General features: G+C 42.7%; 1 protein-coding gene across 2 annotated transcripts in view; it reads right to left on the reverse strand.

Moving 5' to 3' along the window:
- Positions 1–21,796, reverse strand: part of tmeff2 (transmembrane protein with EGF like and two follistatin like domains 2) — a 344,646-nt gene that overhangs the window by 317,769 nt on the left and 5,081 nt on the right. For both annotated transcript variants that reach the window (XM_003217424.4, XM_008104769.2), the window contains exon 2: positions 20,353–20,462. In XM_003217424.4, coding sequence (XP_003217472.1) covers positions 20,353–20,462 — 110 coding nt within the window. The remainder of the gene's footprint in view (positions 1–20,352; positions 20,463–21,796) is intronic.

Genomic DNA, 21,796 nt, shown 5'->3' on the forward strand with positions numbered 1-21,796 from the left:
GAGACTGATGGATCATCCGCCCCAGGAGACTGATGGATCCGGAGGGATTCCTGAGGAATCTTGGGGTCCTTCCTGCCATGGAGCCTGGCGATCCTGTCGATGTCCTGGTCAATCTCTATAACAGGGAAGTGACCGGGGTGATAGATACGATCGCTCCCGAACGCCCCATCACGTTGCGTCATGACAAGCCGTCTCCCTGGTTCACCGGGGAGCTGGCTGTGATGAAGCATACGAGGAGGGGGCTAGAGCGCACTTGGAGGAGTTCTCGGGACGTGTCCGACCGAGCACGGGTTACAGCCTTTCTTAGGGCGTATACCGTGGCTATACGGGCAGTCAAGGAGTCCTATATGACTACCCGTATAGCGTCTACAGCAAATAGATCATTGGAGTTGTTTCGGGTCGTTGGGAAACTCCTTCAGCCACCTGTGGTGAAGGAGACTTTTGACGACCCAGCAACTCGGTGTCGCGATTTCGCACACCATTTTGCAGACAAAGTCACTCAGATACGCCTTGAGCTCGACTCCAATTCCACCACAGTGCCAGGGGAGGTGATTGAGGCATCTGCTTGTCCGATTTTGTGGGATTCTTTTAGGCTTGTTCTTCCTGAGACCGTGGTGGAGGTCCTTGGGGCTGTGAGGGCAACCACGTCGGTTCTGGACCCTTGCCCGTCTTGGCTAATTAAATCGGCCAGGGAGGGGCTGGTTGATTGGTTTGTGTTGATCATTAATGCATCGTTGGAGCAGGGGTTTTTTCCATCTTACCTGAAACAAGCTGTGGTTCGCCCACTCCTTAAAAAGGTTTCCCTTGACTCCACGGTGCTGAACAATTTCAGACCAATCTCCAACCTCCCTTTCTTGGGTAAGGTGCTGGAGCGGGTGGTTGCCTCCCAGCTCCAGGGCTTTCTAGATGACATCAACTACCTAGATCAGTCACAGTCTGGTTTCAGGCCTGGTCACGGCACCGAGACAGCCTTGGTCACCTTGGTGGATGACCTCCGTAGAGAGCTGGACAGGGGGAGTGTGACCCTGTTGGTTCTCTTGGACATCTCAGCGGCTTTCGATACCATCGATCATGGTATCCTTCTGGGACGACTCTCTGGGATGGGTCTCGGGGGCACGGTTTTGTCGTGGCTCCGATCCTTCCTGGAGGGTCGATCCCAGATGGTGAAGCTGGGAGACGCCTGCTCAGACCCCTGGCCTTTGAGCTGTGGGGTCCCGCAAGGCTCTACTCTGTCTCCCATGCTCTTTAACATCTACATGAAACCGCTGGGAGAGGTCCTCCGGAGTTTTGGAGTTGGGTGTCACCTCTATGCAGATGACGCACAACTCTACTACTCCTTTCCACCTAATTCTAAGGAGGCCTCTCGGGTGCTGGATGAGTGCCTGGCCGCTGTGTCTATCTGGATGAGGAACAAGCTGAAGATCAATCCCGACAAGACAGAGGTCCTCCTGGTCGATCGTAATCCTGACCGGGGTATAGGGTGGCAACCTGTGCTGGACGGGGTTACACTCCCCCTGAAGCCACAGTCTGGGAGTCCTCTTGGATTCATCGCTTACGCTCGAGGCTCAGGCGTCGGCGGTGTCTGGGAGGGCCTTCGCACAATTGAAACTCATGCGCCAACTGCGACCGTACCTCGCGAAGGCTGATCTGGCCGGGGTGGTCCATGCCTTGGTCACCTCCAGACTGGACTACTGTAATGCGCTCTATGTGGGGCTGCCCTTGAAAACGGCTCGGAAGTTCCAACTGGTCCAACGAGCGGCAGCCAGGATGTTAACTGGGGCCCCTTACAGAGAGAGGTCAACCCTCCTGTTCAAGGAGCTCCACTGGCTGCCATTTACTTTCCGAGCCCAATTTAAGGTGCAGGTGCTTACCTACAAAGCCCTGAACGGTTTGGGACCATCCTACCTCCGTGACCGCATCTCCGTCTACGAACCCACGCGTTCACTTCGGTCATCTGGAGAGGCCCTGCTCGTGATCCCACCTGCGTCGCAAGCGCGGTTGGTGGGGACACGAGACAGGGCCTTCTCTGTGGTGGCCCCCGACTCTGGAACACCCTCCCCAAGGATCTCAGACAGGCCCCTACATTGGCAGTCTTCAGAAAGAACTTGAAGACATGGCTGTTCCAATGTGCCTTCCCAGATTAATAGGAAATCTCCAACACCAAGTCCCATAAGCACTTTATTAGAACTAAGATCGTATATCGCACTTTGCACTTGCCCTATAAGCCTTATTTATCACCTGTCACATCAGCACTTTTAATCTTGTACCCATTACTCTGGCCCGGCCCAATTTTATTGTGTTTTAGAGTATTGTTTATTGCTTGTTGTTTATACTGTTTTAATTGTTTTTAATTTGCTTTTTGTTTTGTATTGTTATATTGTGTGTTGAGGCCTTGGCCTTTGTAAGCCGCATCGAGTCCTTTGGGAGATGCTAGCGGGGTACAAATAAAGTTTAATAATAATAATAATAATAATTGATGGTCTCCCAAGGCTGCAGCTAAGCAGGGAGACCTTGGGAGACCATCTAGATGTTCTCCCAAGGCCGCAGCTAACAGAGGTTCTTGAGAATTTTCCTGAAAACGATAGTCCTTTGAGTCTTTAATGAGATAACAAAGTCTTTATTATTGAACAAATAATAAATCTTCAAGGAGTCAAATAACACTTCAAGGTTTCCTTAATAAACTGTTGACCTTTTCAGTCTTGTCCCCAGGGGACAGGCAATTGGCTTTGGATAACTGTGAAAACCCTCTTATAACCTCTCCCAGGCTGTCTATTATTTGGGCCTAGCTGATGTGGGACCCACTACCGATTCCAAATGCGTCGGGTATCGAGTGGACCTATCAACCAAGGCTTGTAGATGTTTCAGCTGGGGTTCCATGGATCTGTGGTGCTATTCTCTCTCCGAGGTTTCTTTGGAAACTTTAGGGCTGTTTCCCTCAGGAGCTGTGAGGCTGAGAGGCTGTAAACTCTCAGCCAGAGCCTTTGGGACCTTTCCCCCTGGAATTTCCGTTTCTGTTTTTTCGGATGTTCTATATCCCCGGATGTTATTGATATATGAAGCTTTTCTATGGGACGAGCTGGTCTACGTCCTATAGCTGAGCTTCCTTAAGTGAGACTGACTTAAAAATGGCTCCTTCCCTCCCAGAGCCCTGAACAAGGGGTGGAACCAAACTTGATGATTGACAGGCGGTCTGTCCTATGATTGCAAACATTAGCAGCAAGAAAATAAAGTCAGAGCTTCTGGTGCAGCCGTACCAGTACAATCGACACAAATGCTAGATTGTCAACCTCATCAGACAGGGAGAATTTAGCATCCTAGGATGCTTTCAGCCCGTCTGGGGGACAGAGGCCGACACTGGACATCACACGACAACCTGTGACTTCTGGTGTAGGCCTCACCCCAAGCGAGTGTGAAAGCATCACCAAATGCTTTCACCCCAACATTAGAGGCTTCACCCCAACATGCTAGATGCTTTCACCCCAACACAGCATCCAGTGTTGAGCTGGCTCCAATGGAGCCAGCACAGGACCTCACCAGGAAGATGATACTGGGGAAAGCATTGCCAAGAGAAAGCTGCATGCGGGGTGAGAGATTTGCCCCGCTGCCCCTCTCTTTTTTGAGGCCCTGTGATACACAGGAATTAGGTTCCAGAATTTGCAACAAGAATTTGTGACCCAAGCCAAGCTTTACTACATAATTCTTCTATTTTAAAATTACATATTATTTTTACTTTGCCATATTTCTGTATCTAAAAAGGCATAAGACTACATTGGTACATGCACACACAAACAAAACATAGATATATTGCAGGTTTGCTAGCAGCCTAGCAAAGGTTATTGGCCCATAATTAGAGAAAGCTTCCCCTAATGTGAGAGCCAGTATTCTGCAGTGTTTTGAAAGTTGGACTACACTTCACAGATCCCCACACAACCATGGAAACTCACTGGGTGATCTTGGCCAAATCACGCTCTTTCAGAGGAAAGCAAAAGCAAACTCTTTCTGAACAAATCATGCCAAGCAAACCCCATGATAGCTTAGCCTTAGGGTCACCATAAGCTGCGAGTGACTTGTAAATACACAACAGCAAAGCTTCCCCCAGCCTGAATTGAATTGTTAAGGAAATAAAACAAGTGGTTCCCAGGAAAGTCAGAACTACTGGAGTTGGCATCTCCATTTCTTTGATCAAACCTTTGTAATACATTTACAGTCCTGCCACTGATGTTCCCATCAGACCACATAACAACTATCATTGAAGAGTCAAAAGAAATGCAGGTGGGGAAGTCAGCATGAGGTTTGAATGAGGAAACTGGGAATTCTCCTCCCACTTGGATTTTATCTTGATCCAGCAGAGATTTGGGGGATACATTCTCAATCCAGTTATGAGCTACTGAAGCTCATCCAAATCCCAAGCTCTCTACCCATAGTACACTACAGAATTTTTATGCTCAACACACACAGCATAAAAGAGGCTTCATGGACTTACTCGACTCTTATCTTATGCTAGCTGCCATTGTTCCTTTTAGTTGCCTGTCTTTCACGTATATCATTGATTTAGTTCTAGAAGATAGAGCTTACTGGACTATTCTACAGTATAGGAATCATATGCTTCATGCCTGTGTATAGAGAAAATTAATATATGAATCATACTCATGCCAAGATTTAAGTTATCCACTCTTCCTTTCCGCTGAATGAATTTCCTTTAATTGGGCCATTTAACTAAACATGTATGAAGAGGCAAGATTTAATGTTTGTATATTTATATATTTTAAATAGTTATACTGATGCTTTTATGTTAAGCTGCTTTGAGTCCCCTTCAGGGGAGATAAAGCAGGATATAAATATAATAATAATAATAATAATAATAATAATAATAATAATAATAATAATAATATACTGCGTATACTTATGTATACATTTAGACATTTCAGTAAATAAATAAATAGATCCAAAACACCCGTGTCGACTTACTCAGGCACTGTACCTCAATTCTCATTTTAAAAAAGGAAGTACCGCTTTCTCTGAGGCTGAATCTACACTGCCCTATAACCCAGGATCTGATCCCAGATTATCTGGCAGTGTAGACTCATATAATCCAGTTCAAAGCAGATAATCTGGGATCAGATTTTTACCACTGTAGATCACCTTGGAAGCCCTGGAAGACTGAGAATTGGTGAGCAAATACTATAAATAAACAATAATTCAAATACAATATTATAATAGAATATTTTTTAATTAAATGGAGCATAAAACTATACTCATAGTCACAATTTCCAAGGTCTTTTACTACTGAAAGATGTGGATTCAGAAAGAGATGATTTTGACTTTTCAGATGTTCTGCCTAGGAAAATCTATGAGATCCTCCAGTGTGAATCTATGGTCAACTTCTTCCAGTCATGTTGCAGGACCTAGAGATTTCTAGAGAGAACACTTCTAAAGCAATATCTAGATCAGTGGTTCTCAATCTGGGGTACCCAGATGTTTTTGGCCTACAACTCCCAGAAATCCCAACCAGTTTACCAACTGTTGAAGGCCAAAAACATCTGGGGACCCCAGGCTGAGAACCACTGCTCTAGATCTTCCAATGCAATTCTGTGGTCAGTTTCTATTGGAAGTAAATAATAGATCCATGCTGGGAAAACTAAAAAACGGGGTTTTTCACATTCACAGGAATCCTGTGACCCTAACTCCAGTGGAAAAGAAATGCCAAAAAACCATCGTCTCATAGCACTTGTTGCCTTCACGTTGTTTTACCTATGCTCCTTCTTCACTGTCATATAAAATCCAGATTATCTGCTTTGAACTGGATTATATGGCAGTGTAGAATCATACAATCTAGTTCAAAGCCAATAATGTGGATTATCTGATTTGATAATCTGGATTATATGGCAGTGTAGAAGGCGTCCTAGAGGTAGAGCTAGCCAGGAGAGCACAGTAGTGAAAGACTAAAATCATAATCCCCATTTTACCCTGAACTGAAGAGTTGGAGGACAACTTTGGAATGAGCGATAGATGCCTTTCTGTATAATTACCTTCCTATCTCTCCCAAATTCACCTATTAATATGATGCAAAATAAAATAACATGCATGAAATGAAAATTTCATATTTTGTTGTTATCACCTTTTTCAACAGGATCTCCCAAGAACTTTTTCCAGTGATGTATTTACACTGCAGAATGAATGCAGTTTGACACTACTTTAACTGTCATGGCTCAGTGCTATGGAATCCTGGGACTTGTAATATTACAAGGATTTTTGCCTTCGCAATCAAAGAGTGCTTGTGCCTTGCCAAATTACAAATCTCAGGACTTCATAGCGTTGAGGCAAGGCTGTTGAAGTGGGGTCAAACTGTATTCATTCTTGTTAGGAATTCCTCTTCTTCAAAAAAGGAAGGGGAGCAGGAAAGTGTTCATGAATCTGAGGGTGAGTTGGAATCTGAGGAGGAGATTTTGCAAGTACCCACATTTCAGGAGAGGCGAAAGGAAACAAAGCAGAGATGTTGTTCAGCTAGAATAGCTGCCAGAAATGCAGCTGAGTAATTGGGAACTGCTCTAGCAGCTGTGAGGGAACTTGGGCCTACAAAGCAGAAGCAGGTGCAGCCAGCTTTTGCTGATAACAAACTGACTCTAATGCCTAAGCCTTTGCTCCCCTTGTGCCTACTTCGAGTCTGCATCTGGGAAACTGCTCCCAAGGATTTATTGCTGTTTCTTTGTCTAAAGTAAGACTGCTATTCGATTTGGGAATTTATCAGAGGCTAAGAACTGTGTTTTCCCTAAGACTTCCTTGCTTTCTTTTGCATTATTGCACTGAGTGTGCTGTTCTTTATGTTTTGCTGAAGTAAATCAGCTTTCATTTACTTACCACAGTTTTAAGGCTGTTCTTGAAAGGCAAAACAGGACAATTCTACAGTATAGAACAGTGATTCTCAACCTGTGGGTCCCCAAATGTTTTGGTCTACAACTCCCAGAAATTCCAGCCAGTTTACCAGCTGTTAGGATTTCTGGGAGTTGAAGGCCAGAACATCTGGGGACCCACAGGTTGAGAACCACTGGTATAGAACCAACTTCTGAGATATTAAAGTGGCAGCCCAAAGGTCTCTCAGTCTTTTGAGTGATGGAACTTATGTGCATTCTCCTTTCTTCTAGCTGTTTACCATGAAATAGTTAAAATTAATGTATGTCTCTTTTTCATGCAAGGACTTGCATGCTGCAAAACAAGCAATAAACACTGTCATTTTTTTTAAATGCATCATTATTTTCTCTACAGACTTTGATGCTTTTTAAAGGATTACTTGTTTGTTTTTGTTTTTAGATCTACGTTGTGGCATCAAGGTGTCTTGGATAATAGAAAATGTGGATTTTTTTAAAAAAATAAAGAAATAATTTGTATTGTTTAATTGTTTTAAAATAATGGATACTAACAGTTGATGTTCAAGTAATGTATTTCCAGCAGCATTCTAGCATTTCACCTTCACTTTTCCTTTGTATGTGAATGAAAGGCTCCCAAGGTTCCACAGGACGTCAATAAACACAATTTCTCCCTTGTTTTCTCTTATATAAAGATCCCAGATTGTTTCTTTCCTTTCAGTTGAAGATACAGATGGTTAGGGTGTCCACATGGAAGAAAACAATACTAAGAACTTATCCCCTAATGAGCATGGAGGACTGTTCTCTAACAGAAGAAGTCATTAGCTTCTGTTCCTTTTGAAACAGATGTGTAATGAGTACTCTGTAGAGAAATTCAACTCCCTTACCGTACGGACTCAGTAGGTGTCTGGTGGTCTATATGCAGAATTGCCAAATAGCAAAAATGAGTTTCTTGGGAAGAAGGTCCTTCCTGGAAGGGATCGGATCACATTGAAGTGGGCCCAAGTAGTCTGATGTAGAGTTGCCTTTTGAGCCAGGGCAAGATTTCTGTTTCACTTCTACATCTATTGTGTGTATATATGTTACAGACAAGAAGGATTTTTATAGAAGAGGCTAAGGAGCTTCAAACACCACTCGCTCTTTCTTACTTCTGCGAAAGCCTCCAACACTTGCATGATCAAACATTAAAAAAAAAACCATTTTGTTTAGTTATGGAAAGGGATTTTGTAGTCCTTGAAGACTGCTAGAAAGAAGTTAGGAGCATAAGCTTTCATAGAGTCATGTCTACTTCCTTAGACTGAAGTCTACAAAAGCTTATGCTCTAACTTGTTTCTCTCAGTTAGTCTCCAAGGTGCTAAAAAACTCCTTTGCATACTGAAATTCCAGACTGCTATTCCACCTGTTATTTCACTTCAGCCACATTATTGTGACAGCTGAAACATACTGTGGTGGATACCCCCATATCTCACCTCTCTTCAGTAGCACAATAGTATCTATTATCTAGTTCATTGTCCTGCAATTCTGTTTCCACATGCTTTCCTACACTACTGCTGTTCCTTAATTTTTTAATTAATTAATTTTTAAATTTAGTTTCAGTGCACCTGCATAATTCCAGCAGTTCAAAAAGGACAAAAATAATTAGAAAATATAGTGATACCTTCGCATTACCTGCACATTCACATGGAACAATAACAAAGGAAAGCTCAACTTTAAAATGGTAGAAGCACAAAGTTGTGTCAAGGAAGCACAAAGTGAAGACGCAGAAGCATCATTCTCTTTGTAGTGGACTCATTCCAGCCTCCCTCCCACTCTTGCTCTCCCCCCCCCTCTCTATGAAGCCAAACATACCAGGCATGAAAAACACACAAGATGAGCATAACCCAAAGTTCCTCAAAGTAGACAAGAGCAAAGTGGACAGCAATCTTCCAAAGCGGACAAGAACATGAGGCATGGAGGCTGCTCCCTTGAAGCTCTAAAAGCTTGTACTTTTGCACTAGCATTTGTACGTCAAAGCAAAACCCAGGCCAAGTGGTGGCTCTTAACTCAAAGCACTCTTAAGTTGGGATGCTTTTAAATTGAGATTCCACTGCAAAGGGAAAATAGCCAACTTGGGAATAGTGAGGGAGAAGGAAGGAGGAGAATCCTGTCTCGGTGTCATGTTACTGCAATGCTGACATGTCAACACAAAAGCAGAAGTGACACATTGCCTTAGGTAAGTGATGGGAATGTTATGGCATTGGGAGCTATGGACAGCTTTTCCTTTGTAATAGCTAGGAATGGAAGAATCATGGCGGGGGGGGGGGGGGGACAGGGGAGACAGACTGGCAGTGGGATGCACACAGCACTGTGCAATAGGGACTGTTACCAAAAGTGTTAGTCCAACTGTGAGTTTGGTTTTCTCTGTTCCTTCTCAAATGTATGAAACAATATTTACAAACAAAATAGGAGAGCCATTTTAAAAACAAAATCCTGATTTCAATTCACATTCTCCCTTCCAAACTGCTTAATCACACCCACTAGTATCAGCTGAAGAGAAATGTTTTACAATCCTTTCCTGACCATATCCAGACCAAGGCAGAGGCATCAGCAGTTTCAGGCAGAAGGGACAGAGTCTCTTAATCCAACAGATTAGCCATTTGCTGTGTGTTGCAGTGGAAAGTGCTTTTCCATTACCACTGCTAAAGTGCCATTCAACTGCTACTCCAGTTGGCTTTTAAATATGAAATGGTGGTGGAAACAAGAAAAGATATTCTGTCCTTCAGAGCAAACAGCAAAATGACATAATGGTGCATTTACACCTCCAGGAGTCATGCTTATATGATGCCAATTAGTGTTTTGTCCTAAGTTACTGTGGTGAAGTCTTCCAAGAACAGGTTTCTGATTTTAATTTTTGGAACATCTTAAAAAACAGAAGCTTTCATGGATTATAATCCATTCCAACAGGTATGTGAATGGCTTTCCTTAACTGATAGCTTAATATATACCAGGCTGTAGAAATGGGACACTGTAGAGTAGTAGTTCTCAACCTGGGGTCCCCAGATGTGTATGGCTTTCAACACCCAGAAATACTAACAGTTGGTAAACTGGCTGGGATTTCTGGGAGTTGTAGGTCAAAAATATCTGGGGATCCCAGGTTGAAAACTACCGCTATCAGGCCTGTAGCCAAGATTTTGTTTGGGGGGGGGGGGAGGCTGGGATTTTGGTTCGGGGAGCTGAATCTGCATTGGGGGGGGGGGCTACCCTAGCAAACCTTTTGTATAGTTATCCCAATACCCCCATGCATATGGGATATATTGAGCATGGTGATCAGATCATGATATGAATAAACATAACAGTTTAAATAATAAATGTAAGGCCTTCTCGCACCTATCAATTGGGGTTCTAAACTTGCCACCCCCTTTCTTCGGAAGCTTTCCCCTCCGGTTAAGGAGAATACTCAAAACACAAACCTGTCTCTTTAACAAAGAAAATGTTTATATAAAGATATTTACAAATACAGCAGAGTCCTTGGAATATTCAGCTGCTTCCACACGATGACTTGTAAACAATGAAGCTCTTATCTTCAGCAAGATGCCACAGTCTTTTTCTCCAGACGTTGCAGCAATAATACACCTCCGGTAACTCCAACTTGGACAAATCAGCTCCAGCAACTCCAGCTCAGCATTCAATCTCCAACCTCTTTCCAACCTCAAGCACCAACCTCAAGTAACATAATGTACTTAGTCTCTATTAGTAGTACTCTATCTCTAGCAGGTGGCTTGATTATTGCTGGCCATAGAGTGATTGGTCATGATCCTTACAATCACTTACCCATTTTCACTTAAGAAATGACATAAAACTCTGACTTGAGAATTTTGGGCTGAAGCCCCCCCCTAGCTATGGGCCTGACTGCTATAAAAGGTGGAGTCAAATAATTATGGCAATCAAACTGAATATGTTAACATGGAGCTGATCCAATCTTGCCCATGATGCATTATCACACGCTACAAACAGAATAAATCTTTCTAATATGTTTTCAGTCCACAGATTCCAGGAGCATAGGAAGCTTATTTTCTGTCCCAGTTTTAAGAAGGATATAACAGTATTGTAAACATGTTCATTTTTATATTCTTGATGCCTTCTGAGGCTACTGCATATCTCAACACTACAGACCATTTGCTGGAGTAGACATTAACTTTCTGCTGTAATAATACAATTTTCCTGATTGCCAAATTGCCTACTTAGGACAAAGGAGGTTGCATGTCCATTGTGCTGGATATCTGCTGAGGTCAATGGAAGAATCTCACTATGCCAAACTACAAACAGCAATAGACTAATACGATTGTGAGTACAGCATCCATCACAGATTGCTGGTATAGCTATTACGTAGTTGTTACTAGATCAGCATTAGAACCAGCATAGTAAGGAAGGAAAACAACAACAACAACAACAACAACAGCAACAACAACAACAACAACAACAGCAACAACAACAGCAACAACACCTTATTTGTATACCGCTCTATCTCCCTGAAAGGGACTCAGAGCAGTTTCCAATAGAGGTAAAGCATTCAATACCAAAAACACAACACAACGTAGTAAAAAACATAAACATAATTACTATTAAAATAAATATACTCATTTAAAAGTAAAAAAAATTAAAACCAGTTTCAGAACTATTCCATTGGGTGAATTCCAGGGTGGGCCTAGACAACTGAGAGGTTGGGCCAGGGCTAATGCAACACAGTAGCTGTTGTGACTCAGCTGGAACCCCAGAGTGATTCTGATGGGGATTATGGGATTCAGGTTCAAAATGACTCTGATGGGAATTACGGAATTCAGATTCAGAGTGTCCCTGTTGTAGCAGATGAGGAACAGGGAGTTTTTCCCACAGCAGGGAATGATGTTGAAACTAGCCAGGTGCAAATTGACTCAGAAAAAGAGGACAGTTCTCAGCCTGATAGCTTGCAGACAGACATTAACAAGCTGGCTGGCCTTGATGAAACAGAATCTCTAGATCGAGCTGGCCATTTGGAATTCAAAGGAGTGTCAGAATAACAAACAAGGAAGTGGTCAGAGGCCAAAGAAATGCTTTCATCCTATGCAAAGGGTATTAAAACAGTGTGTAGGGAGACAAACCTTTGTCAAAGCAACTTCTAGCTCAAGTCAAGACGCAAGTTCTTGTTTCCTGGATTATCTTGCAGCCTTGGTGTATTCCTTTGTCATGCTGTCTTGGGACTTTGTGTATTCCTTATGATTTCTTGGATTATTCTTTGAAGCCTTGTTTTGTAACAATCTTTTGGAACTTTACTTTTGCTTTTAAATAACTATTTATCTTTCTATTTCCTAATAAACTACAAAAGACTTCAACCTTGTGTGCAGCCTGGTGTATATAGAGGTGAAACCAGCCTGAGGTGTGACAGTAGCATAGAGCTGGGCAGAGCCATAACCAGAAAAAAAAAAATCAAGGGGGGGGGGGTGAAGCTTTTTTTAATCGAATCATAAAGAGTAATTCTATAATGCATCCATTGATAAACTTCAATAGACACTCACGGGGATTGGTTTACCAGTTAAAATTAATGAGTAAACCAGTTTATTTAACTGAAAATTTTCGGGGAGGGGGGTTGAACCTCTACCACACCCCCACCCCTTGGCTACAGCCCTGGGCTGGGGGATAAGTGCAACCTGATTAACAGGATAGAGCCTGGGTTACTTGACATCAAGGCCTGCTGAGCAGCTATGAGATGACAAGGCTAATGCAATGAGGTATCCTAGGGCCGGGGAAGTGGGTGAAGTACAAGGTGGGGCCCTATCTGGAGGCCAGGATAGAGTCTGAGATTAATCATGTACTTTGCATTCAATTAATTCTGCAGTCGATGCCCCCAGTGGCGCAATGGTTTAAACCACTTAGCTGCTGAACTTGCTGACTGAAAGGTAGGGAGTGGGGTGAGTTTCCACTGTTAGCCCCAGCTTCTGCCAACCTAGCAGTTCGAAAACATGCAAATATGAGTACATCAATAGGTACCGTTCCAGTGGGAAGGCAACAGTGCTCCATGAAGTCATGCTGGCCACATGACCTTGGATGTGTCTACGGACAACGCCGGCTCTTCGGCTTAGAAATTGAGATGAGCAGCAACCACCAGAGTCGGACAAGTCTAGACGGAATGTCAGGGGAAACTTTTACCTTTTAACTAACTCCGCAGTGTGGAGGGGAGAGAAGAATCTTGCCTTTCCCAGTAGGCTCAGGAAAAAGCAAACTGCTGCTAGCCTCTCCTGGCTTCTTTTTTATTAATAACTTTGGCCACACTCTGATGATACTGCTTGGCCACACTTATTCTGGGTTTCATCTGTGAAATGTTAGAGTGTGTCAAAATATTTATTTATAAAAATACAGCCTGCATATGTTTGCGCACACAGAACTCGAAAAGTAGTTGGTCGATCAACTTGAAATTTTGACACAACATGGCATACCAACACACGCACGTTTTACTAATGAGTTTAGGAGAGGGAAAATGACAGATGATGGTATATGCAGTACTTCCAATCACTTCACCTTCCACAGACCACTGTGACTTGCACCAATGACAGATCAGGACCAAACCTGGTACATAGACCAGGTACATGGCCCACTTTACATCCTGGTACAGTTAGGGGAGAACAAGCCACAGATGATGGGATTTGCAGTACTTTCACCCAAATCAGACCACTTCAACCCCCATGAACAATGGACCTGAACCATATTTGGCACACAGACATCCCATTACCCATTTTACATCCTGGTGCAGTTAGGGGAGGACAAACCATGGATGATGGGATTTGCAGTACCTTCACCCAACTCAGACCACTGCAACTCCCATGAACATTGGACCTGGACCATATTTGGCACACAGGCATCCCATTACCCACTTCATGTCCTGGTGCCGATAGGAGGAGGATGGACCAGGAATGATGGGATTTGCAGTACTTTCACCCGATTCAGCTCCAACTTCAACAGACCACTGAGACCCACACAAATGATGGACCTGGACAAAACTTGGCACACAGACTCCCCATGACCAACAGAAAATACTGGAGAAGTTTGGCTAATATTGACCTTGATTGACGGGAGTTATAGTTCACCTGCGTCCAGATAAATTGTGACCTCCACTGACAATGGACAGGGACCAAACTTGGCACAGAGAACCCCCATGATCGACTTAACATACTGCTGTAGTTTGTGGGCATTGACTTTGATTATGGGAATTGTAGTACATCATTATCCAAAGTGCACTAAACCTAGCCGACAACAGATCTGGACCAAACATGGCACACAGACCCAACATACAGGCCAGCTGAAAATACACACAGGAGTTGGGGGTGATTGCTCTGGGAATCCTACTCATTCCAACCAACATGGCATTCAGGTTCACACGACTTCAACTTCCAATACGCCTTGTGATCACAATGATTATCAAGAAAGTGTAGGGGCAATCCTTGCAAGTGTGCGGTTTGAAATTAGAAAACAATTGCTTCTGTCATGGGCAATTATATGTCACATACTCCAGAGTTGGTAAACCATCTGATCTTACTGTTTATGCAGAAAAAAGACAAATCAAAATGTAATCAATCCACTAGCTTTACAATAAAAAAAATATTTTAGGTAAAAAAAACCTCTTTTTCATTCCTTACCATTCATTCCATAGAGACACAGCAACGCAAGACAAGGCATTGAACTGGATGGTATGTTTTCTCTGTGAATCAATGTTCGCTACAATACTTTTATTTACTTTCACATTCATTTCATATCATACTGAACCACAGCGAAACGTGGCCAGGTTTAGCTATTATTATTATAAGAATTCAAAAGATTTGAGTAGAACAAGCAGCCTGATTTTACTCATAGCATTGAGCCAGAAGTTGTATTTTTAAGTGGAGAGGAGGATGCAGATATCAGTGGTGGGCCCTGGCAGTTGCCTAAGGAAAACCAGTGCTGATGTCATGCCTAAAGAAGACCAAACAAAAGCTTCATTTATATAGCCTGAAACCAGACCTACCCAACACGTGGACAGAGTCCACCACAACTCAAGTGCGGCCAGATCATCAGAGACTTAGTTAATTCTGGATTTTTTTTCCTGGGGAATTGGGAACAAGGAGGTGTTATGTATTTGGCAGGCTAGATTACTTGACTACTATTGGATGGCATTCATCTTGGTGGTCACAAGTTGTGTGACTATTTTGTATTCATACGTTGTCCTACCATTGCAGTCCCATAAATTATTAGTGCCTAACATGGTTAAGACCCATTCTGTCAATCAGATATGCAGAAGAGCACACCAGATTTGCCTCCGTGTCTCTCTTTTCCTCTGGCTCACTCATCCACATATATGCAGGGCTCTCTGGAATACACTGTTCTTTTATACACACACACATACAGCTTATTATAACATGTTACTAAATTAAAACTGACTCTTCTGTAGAGTGAGACAACAGATGTTGGGTGTCACAGAAGAACAGGAAATTGCTACTTTCTTGTTATTGTATTTACAGGAAAAAAATGGGGCGGGTTAGGTATGGATTTTGCGCCTCATGTACAAAAGTAACTTGGGTAGCTTTGGGGCAGGTTGTGCTATGATATAGTTTATTTATTTATTTATTTACAGTATTTATATTCCGCCCTTCTCACCCCGAAGGGGACTCAGGGCGGATCACATTATAACACACATAGGGCAAACATTCAATGCCCATAAACACATCAAACAGAGACTGAGAGACACACGCAGAGGCAAGTTAACCTTCTTCTGAGGGGATGTTCGATTCTGGCCACAGGGGGGAGCAGCTACTTCATCATCCACACTGACGGCACTTCCTCATTCCAGGTCGTAAATTAGTTAATCTTGCCTCCCCACTTTATAAGTGGTACCTTATCTCCTACTTGATAGATGCAACTATTTTCGGGTTGCTAGGTCAGCAAGGAGCAGGGGCTATTTTTTATTTTTAATTGACGGGTGCTCACCCCGCCACGGGCTGGCCTCGAACTCATGACCTCGTGGTCAGAGTGATTTAAGGCAGCTGCTCAACAGCTGCGCCACAGCCCGGCCCCGGCTGTGTGTGTATGTGTGCGTGTTGTATGTATGTGTGCGTGTTGGGGGGGGGATTTGCTGCTCTGTCTCAGACAGCAAAATATTTTGGGGTGGCCCTGTGCTAAGTAATATTTATTTATTATTACAATACTTATATCCCGCCCTTCTCACCCATAGGGGACTCAGGGTGGCTTACAATAAAACATAGTATTATGATATAATAATAGTACAGTAGAGTCTCACTTATCCAACATAAATGGGCCGGCAGAATGTTGGATAAGCGAATACGTTGGATAATAAGGAGGCATTAAGGAAAAGCCTATTCAACATCAAATTAGGTTATTTTACAAATTAAGCACCAAAACATCATGTTATACAACAAATTTGACAGAAAAGTAGTTCAATACGCAGTAATGCTATGTAGTAATTACTGTATTTACGGATTTAGCACCAAAATATCATGATGTATTGAAAACATTGACTACAAAAATACATTGGATAATCCAGAACGTTGGATAAGCGAGTGTTGGCTAAGTGAAACTCTACTGTATTTTCAAGCATTGGTTCAGAAATGACTGAAGGAATACAAGGAGCTCAGCTTCTAGATCTCTATATAGGGAAATTTACTATTGAATTGTCTCCGTGCAGTTGTGCTTAGCAGGAATTTGACTTGCAGAAATGAGGAAAGATCAGTCTATATGGTCTAGCACAGTGGTTCTCAACCTGTGGGTCCCCAGGTGTATTGGTCTATAACTCCCAGAAATCTCAGCCAGTTTATCAACTGTTAGGATTTCTGGGAGTTGAAGGCCAAAACATCTGGGGACCCACCAGTTGAGAACCACTGATGTAGTGTATTGAAGGATGGATGAAGACTCCAGTAGACATGAGTTCAAATTCTCACTAGCCATGGAAAGCCACTGAGTGACCTTGGGCTGGCTTATACTTTCTCAGTCTAAAAGCAAAGCAATGGCAAAGACCTCTGCTAAATAAATCCTGAATAAGTCAAATTTCTGTTAAGCACCATTGTGGGGGAAGTATTCAATAGTCAACACGTATACCTATACTTAACCCAGGTATAGAAAACACATCGAGAAGCTGAACTGTTTGTATTGCTTTAGTCATTTCTGAAAATGCTATTATTATGACTTAGCACAGGGCCAGTCCAAAACAAAACTTGAAGGCATCCAACAACAATGACAGAGTAACATTTAATTCTCAGACAACAAGTATTACCTACAGATTTCTGCCTATGAATCCTCTACAGTACAAAAACACGGTTGCCAATTGGCAGCCATATCTGGAACATGATATCAGGGCCGGCCCCACCATAGAGGCCACGTGAGGCCTCGGGCGCAGGTCCCCGGGGGGCACCGTCAGGCTTCCCCTGCCCCTGCGGGGGGGCGCTTTTCCCCACCCCCTGTGCAGCGCCGGTGGGGGGGGGGCGCTTTTCTCCACCCCCGCTTAATATTTTAAATTATCTCCGGCCGGCCCTGCATGATATTGTTTTATGGGTGAGTAATGACAAGCAGCGCTCCCATACACACACTATTAAAGGAAGAAGTACAGTGTGACAGCAATGTCCATTTTTGAAAATAAGCACAACATCCAAGCAATATAGATAATATCATGAACTCCAAGCAATGGATTTGGATTCTATACCAAAGAACTTTTGCATAGAGGTCATTCATTGTCATTTATACTTAATTACCAAGATTTTTTGGAAGGCTGGATAGGAAGTATAATTCTTGAGTCTTCTACTTAAGATTCTAGACTCGATTGGCTATATATTTACAGCAATGCTCTTTGTTCTTTAGGAGAGAGTTTCTCTTCTTTTTGCCATTGAGAAAGTCTCACTTCAGTCCTCACATCTCTACAAACTTTAAACCAATTGTGAGGCCAAACTAAAGATGCCAGGCAGAAGAAACTGAGTGTACTTTGTGCCTGCTTTAATTTTACTGCCGAGGGCACTGAATTTCCTGCCTTTATCCACCGAGGCAGGGATATAAGGACAGCACATTAAATCAATCACTTTGAGAAAAAACCAACTTCCAAGTATCTCAGGATTTTCATTTAGACCTCTGCTGACTACTTTCATGCCCTGGAACTTTTTAGGGGAGAAAGGACATTTGAACATACTTTTTGCAGGGTATAAATATATGCAGTGTGCTGAGCAGACTGGTTTTGAGTGAAAAGGAAGCCTAATTTAAAGTTTGGTTAGATTTTTTTTATTGTGTCAAAAGTGACGACAACAGACTGTACTGCAAGTTGCTTCTGGTGTGAGAGAGAATTGGCCATCTACAGAGTTGCCCAGGGGATGCCTGGATGTGTTACCATCCTGCTGGGAGGCTTCTCTCATGTCTCCACAAGCTAGAGCTGACAGATGGGAGCTCACCCCACCGCACAGATTCAAACCGCCAATCTTCAGGTCAGCAACCCAACCTTCAAGTCAGCAGTTCAGCTGGCACAAGGGTGTAATCCATTGCACCACCTACGTTTGCTTAGATACTGGATATCTTTATCATGCATTTAAAGAGTTATCTATTGTGTTAAACTCTTACATCTTTCAGTTACAATACAGTGTTTCTTTGTGATAATTCTCCTGCAAGTAGGTATGAGAGCAACCATAATATAAATCCCAAGCTTTGCAAAAATGAACCTACTTTAGGGGGTAGAGCACCCCAAAATATAGGTTTGATGTATGCCAAAATGTGAAAGACTGTCATCAGAACACCAAAGCAAACACAATTGCAGCCTTTAGGAGAAGAAATTAATTCTTATTTAGTATGTTGAGTCATGATACTCTTTCTCTTCCATTAGTGTTTCATTAGCATATCAACTCTAAACCATTACTTGGATATAAATCCCATTGTCTTAGAAGCTACCTTATATCTAGTTCCAACTGTGGTACAAGCCATCTTGGGCAGTCTTACATAGAGGCAAATAATCCATATGAATCAGACTTTATTCCAATACATTTTTACTTTTAAGTAAGCTGTTACATCAGGCTAGATACCCTAAAGCAGCGTTTCTCAACCTGGGGGTTGGGACCCCTGGGTGGGTCATGAGGCGGGTGTTAGAGCGGTTGCCAAAGATCATCAGAAAACACTACAACTCCCAAATATCAAAATCTATTTTCCCCAAACTCCACCAGTGTTCACATTTGGGCATATTGAGTATTGGTGCCTAGGTTGGTCCAGATCCATCATTGTTTGAGTCCACAATGCTCTTGGGATGTAGGTGAACTACAACTCCCAAACTCAAGGTCAATGCCCACCAAACCCTTCCAGTATTTTCTGTTGGTCATGGGAGTTCTGTGAGCCAAGTGTGTTTCAATTCCATACTTGGTGGAGTTCAGATTGTAGGTTAACTATAAATCCCAACATCTACAACTCCCAAATGACAAAATCAATCCTCCTTACCCCACTAGTATGCAAATTTGGATGTATTGGGTATTTGTGCCAAATTTGGTTCAGTGAATGAAAACACATCCTGCACATCAGATATTTACATTCATAACAGTAGCAAAATGACAGTTATGAAGTAGTAACGAAAATAATTTTATGGTTGGGGGTCACCACAATATGAGGAACTGTATTAAGGGGTCGTGGTATTAGGACAGTTGAGAAACACTGCCCTAAAGGTACTATATTAGATCTTGAAAACTAAGCAAGGTCAGCTCTGGTTAGTATTCAGATGGGAGACCACCAATGAATACAAAGATGTTATAGGCTATATTTCAGAGGTAAAACACTGGCAAACCCACCTCTGAAGATTCCTTTCTCAAGAAAATCCTATTAAATTGGCCAGTGACTTGAAGGCACATATACACTAGCTGTTACAAGGCATTCAGATATGCCAATGTGTTTTTGTCTCTGTCCTTTTAATGATAGCCAACAAAATGCCTGGACATTGTGTCCCTAACAAGGGTGGGAGAGCTTCTCAATGGAAGCTATTTTTAAACATTGTTAGATTTTGAATCAGGACTAAGCTACCTGAAAATGCTTTTCCCTTGCAGGAATGAAGCAGCAGTATAAACAGTGAAACATTGTCTCAGCATGTCTTTGATGCACAGCAACAATCTACAGAAACCTTGCAAATCAACTTTTCCGCAACTGTATCGGGGCCTCCTGCATGTACGAAGAAGGATGTATATGACTGAATAAATACAGAAAGGAAGAAAATCCCAATTTCCGAAGGCCACAGCAGTTAAGAGTCTAAAGCTGAGGACCCTAAAGAGGCATTTGGAAGAACAGTGTCTACATTTTCCCAGAGAATCTTCTATCTTCTTGACACCAGTTGGCTGTCCTGCCAGCTCTTTAGACTCACTGCCAGGTTTTCGCTCCGACTTCTCTGCATGCAGAGAAATAAATTGCCAAGTGATGGGCTGTACAGGGAGATCCCTGATTTGTATTCTCATTAAGGAATTAGGGAAGGAGAGATCCGTCTTCTTACCTTGAACTGACAGACACAAGTCACGGTGTCTCCGATTCTTAAGCACTCCCCATCGAATTTACAGGTATTGGTGTCACAGAGAAAGAGATCGTTTTCTCTGTCATCGTAACCTCAAATACAAAGAGAAAAATGCTGTCAGCTTCTGTCTGTGGGAAGGGAAATGATACAGAGGAATTGCTTTCTGATGCACATGGCACACATAATCCTCTCGAAGAAGCAATATGCAACCTAGAAAAGCTGTCTTCCCTCTTTCCCACTTTGTTTTGTTCTGATGCCTGTTTCTCAAGGAGTTTGCAAACCCCTGCCTTATCTATTTCTCCTTCCTTCTTTTTGCACAAACAGATTTTATTTCCTCCAAATGAAGCAGTGGGTTGTAAAGTGACACCAATGTAATGCAATGTGTCTGTATGCGTGTGTGTATATATAGATATATATCCACATACATATATCTCCACACTATTATTCCAGGCGGTGAGATGACAAAGCCTCCTAATAACAAAGATAAACAGGCTGTGTGCTTTTCGTGAGAGGCTGTCCGATTCCAATGAAGATGGATCTCCTCCAGGTTAATAGGAGAGGTGCCAGATTCGTGAAAGCTGCTGAGAGAGCCTAGCTCCTTCCCTCCAGTTTTGACAGGCAGGCTAACCGATCTGGCGGAAGATTCGGCTCAGCAATGCCAGCTCATATTGGAGAACCTTAGCTAGATGTCATCCTATTCTGGGGCTGTGTAGTAAGGTCTTAAGCAAAACGGGCACCTTTAGGCTCCGAATCCATCAAGCTATCAGTTGCATTAATAGCTTCATTTCCTCAGCTGTATCTTGGTTGCTTATGAAATGCAAACAAACTGCAATTTATTTATTTTTTTGTAATTGGTAGCAATGTCTTTGACACACCACTGAAAGCATTGCATTCCTGTTACACACCCTAAGCAATTTCAGAGATAGTTTGAACATCAGAAGGATGGGCTGAATAGTTTTTGTGAGGGTGAAGGACTAGCTTTGGCTTTCAAAGCTGACTTGACAAAATGAAAGAAGTCAATGCAAGACAATCATGGACTTGGGTTGTGCTTCAAAGCAAGGACGGAGTGTTAAAGAGGAATATAGTTAACATAGTTTTCTTTTAAATAGGATACACTAGTTTTTCCGAAGGCTTTCATGGCCGGAATCACTGGGTTGCTGTGAGTTTTCTGGGCTGCCTTTTTCCAGAAGCATTCTCTCCTGATGTTTCACCCACATCTATGTCAGGCATCCTCAGAGGTTGTGAGGTTTGTTGGAAACTAGGCAAGTGGGTTTATATATCTGTGGAATAATGTCCAGGGTGGGAGAAAGAACTCTTGCAAGTGTGAATGTTACAATTGATCGCCTTGATTAGCATTGAATAGCCCTGCTGCTTCAAAGCTTGGCTGTTTCCTGATTGTTTCTTTTATGGAATTCTCCTGTTGTTG

The sequence above is a fragment of the Anolis carolinensis genome, chromosome 1, assembly GCF_035594765.1.
Source record: "Anolis carolinensis isolate JA03-04 chromosome 1, rAnoCar3.1.pri, whole genome shotgun sequence".
NCBI classification, from domain to species: domain Eukaryota; kingdom Metazoa; phylum Chordata; class Lepidosauria; order Squamata; family Dactyloidae; genus Anolis; species Anolis carolinensis.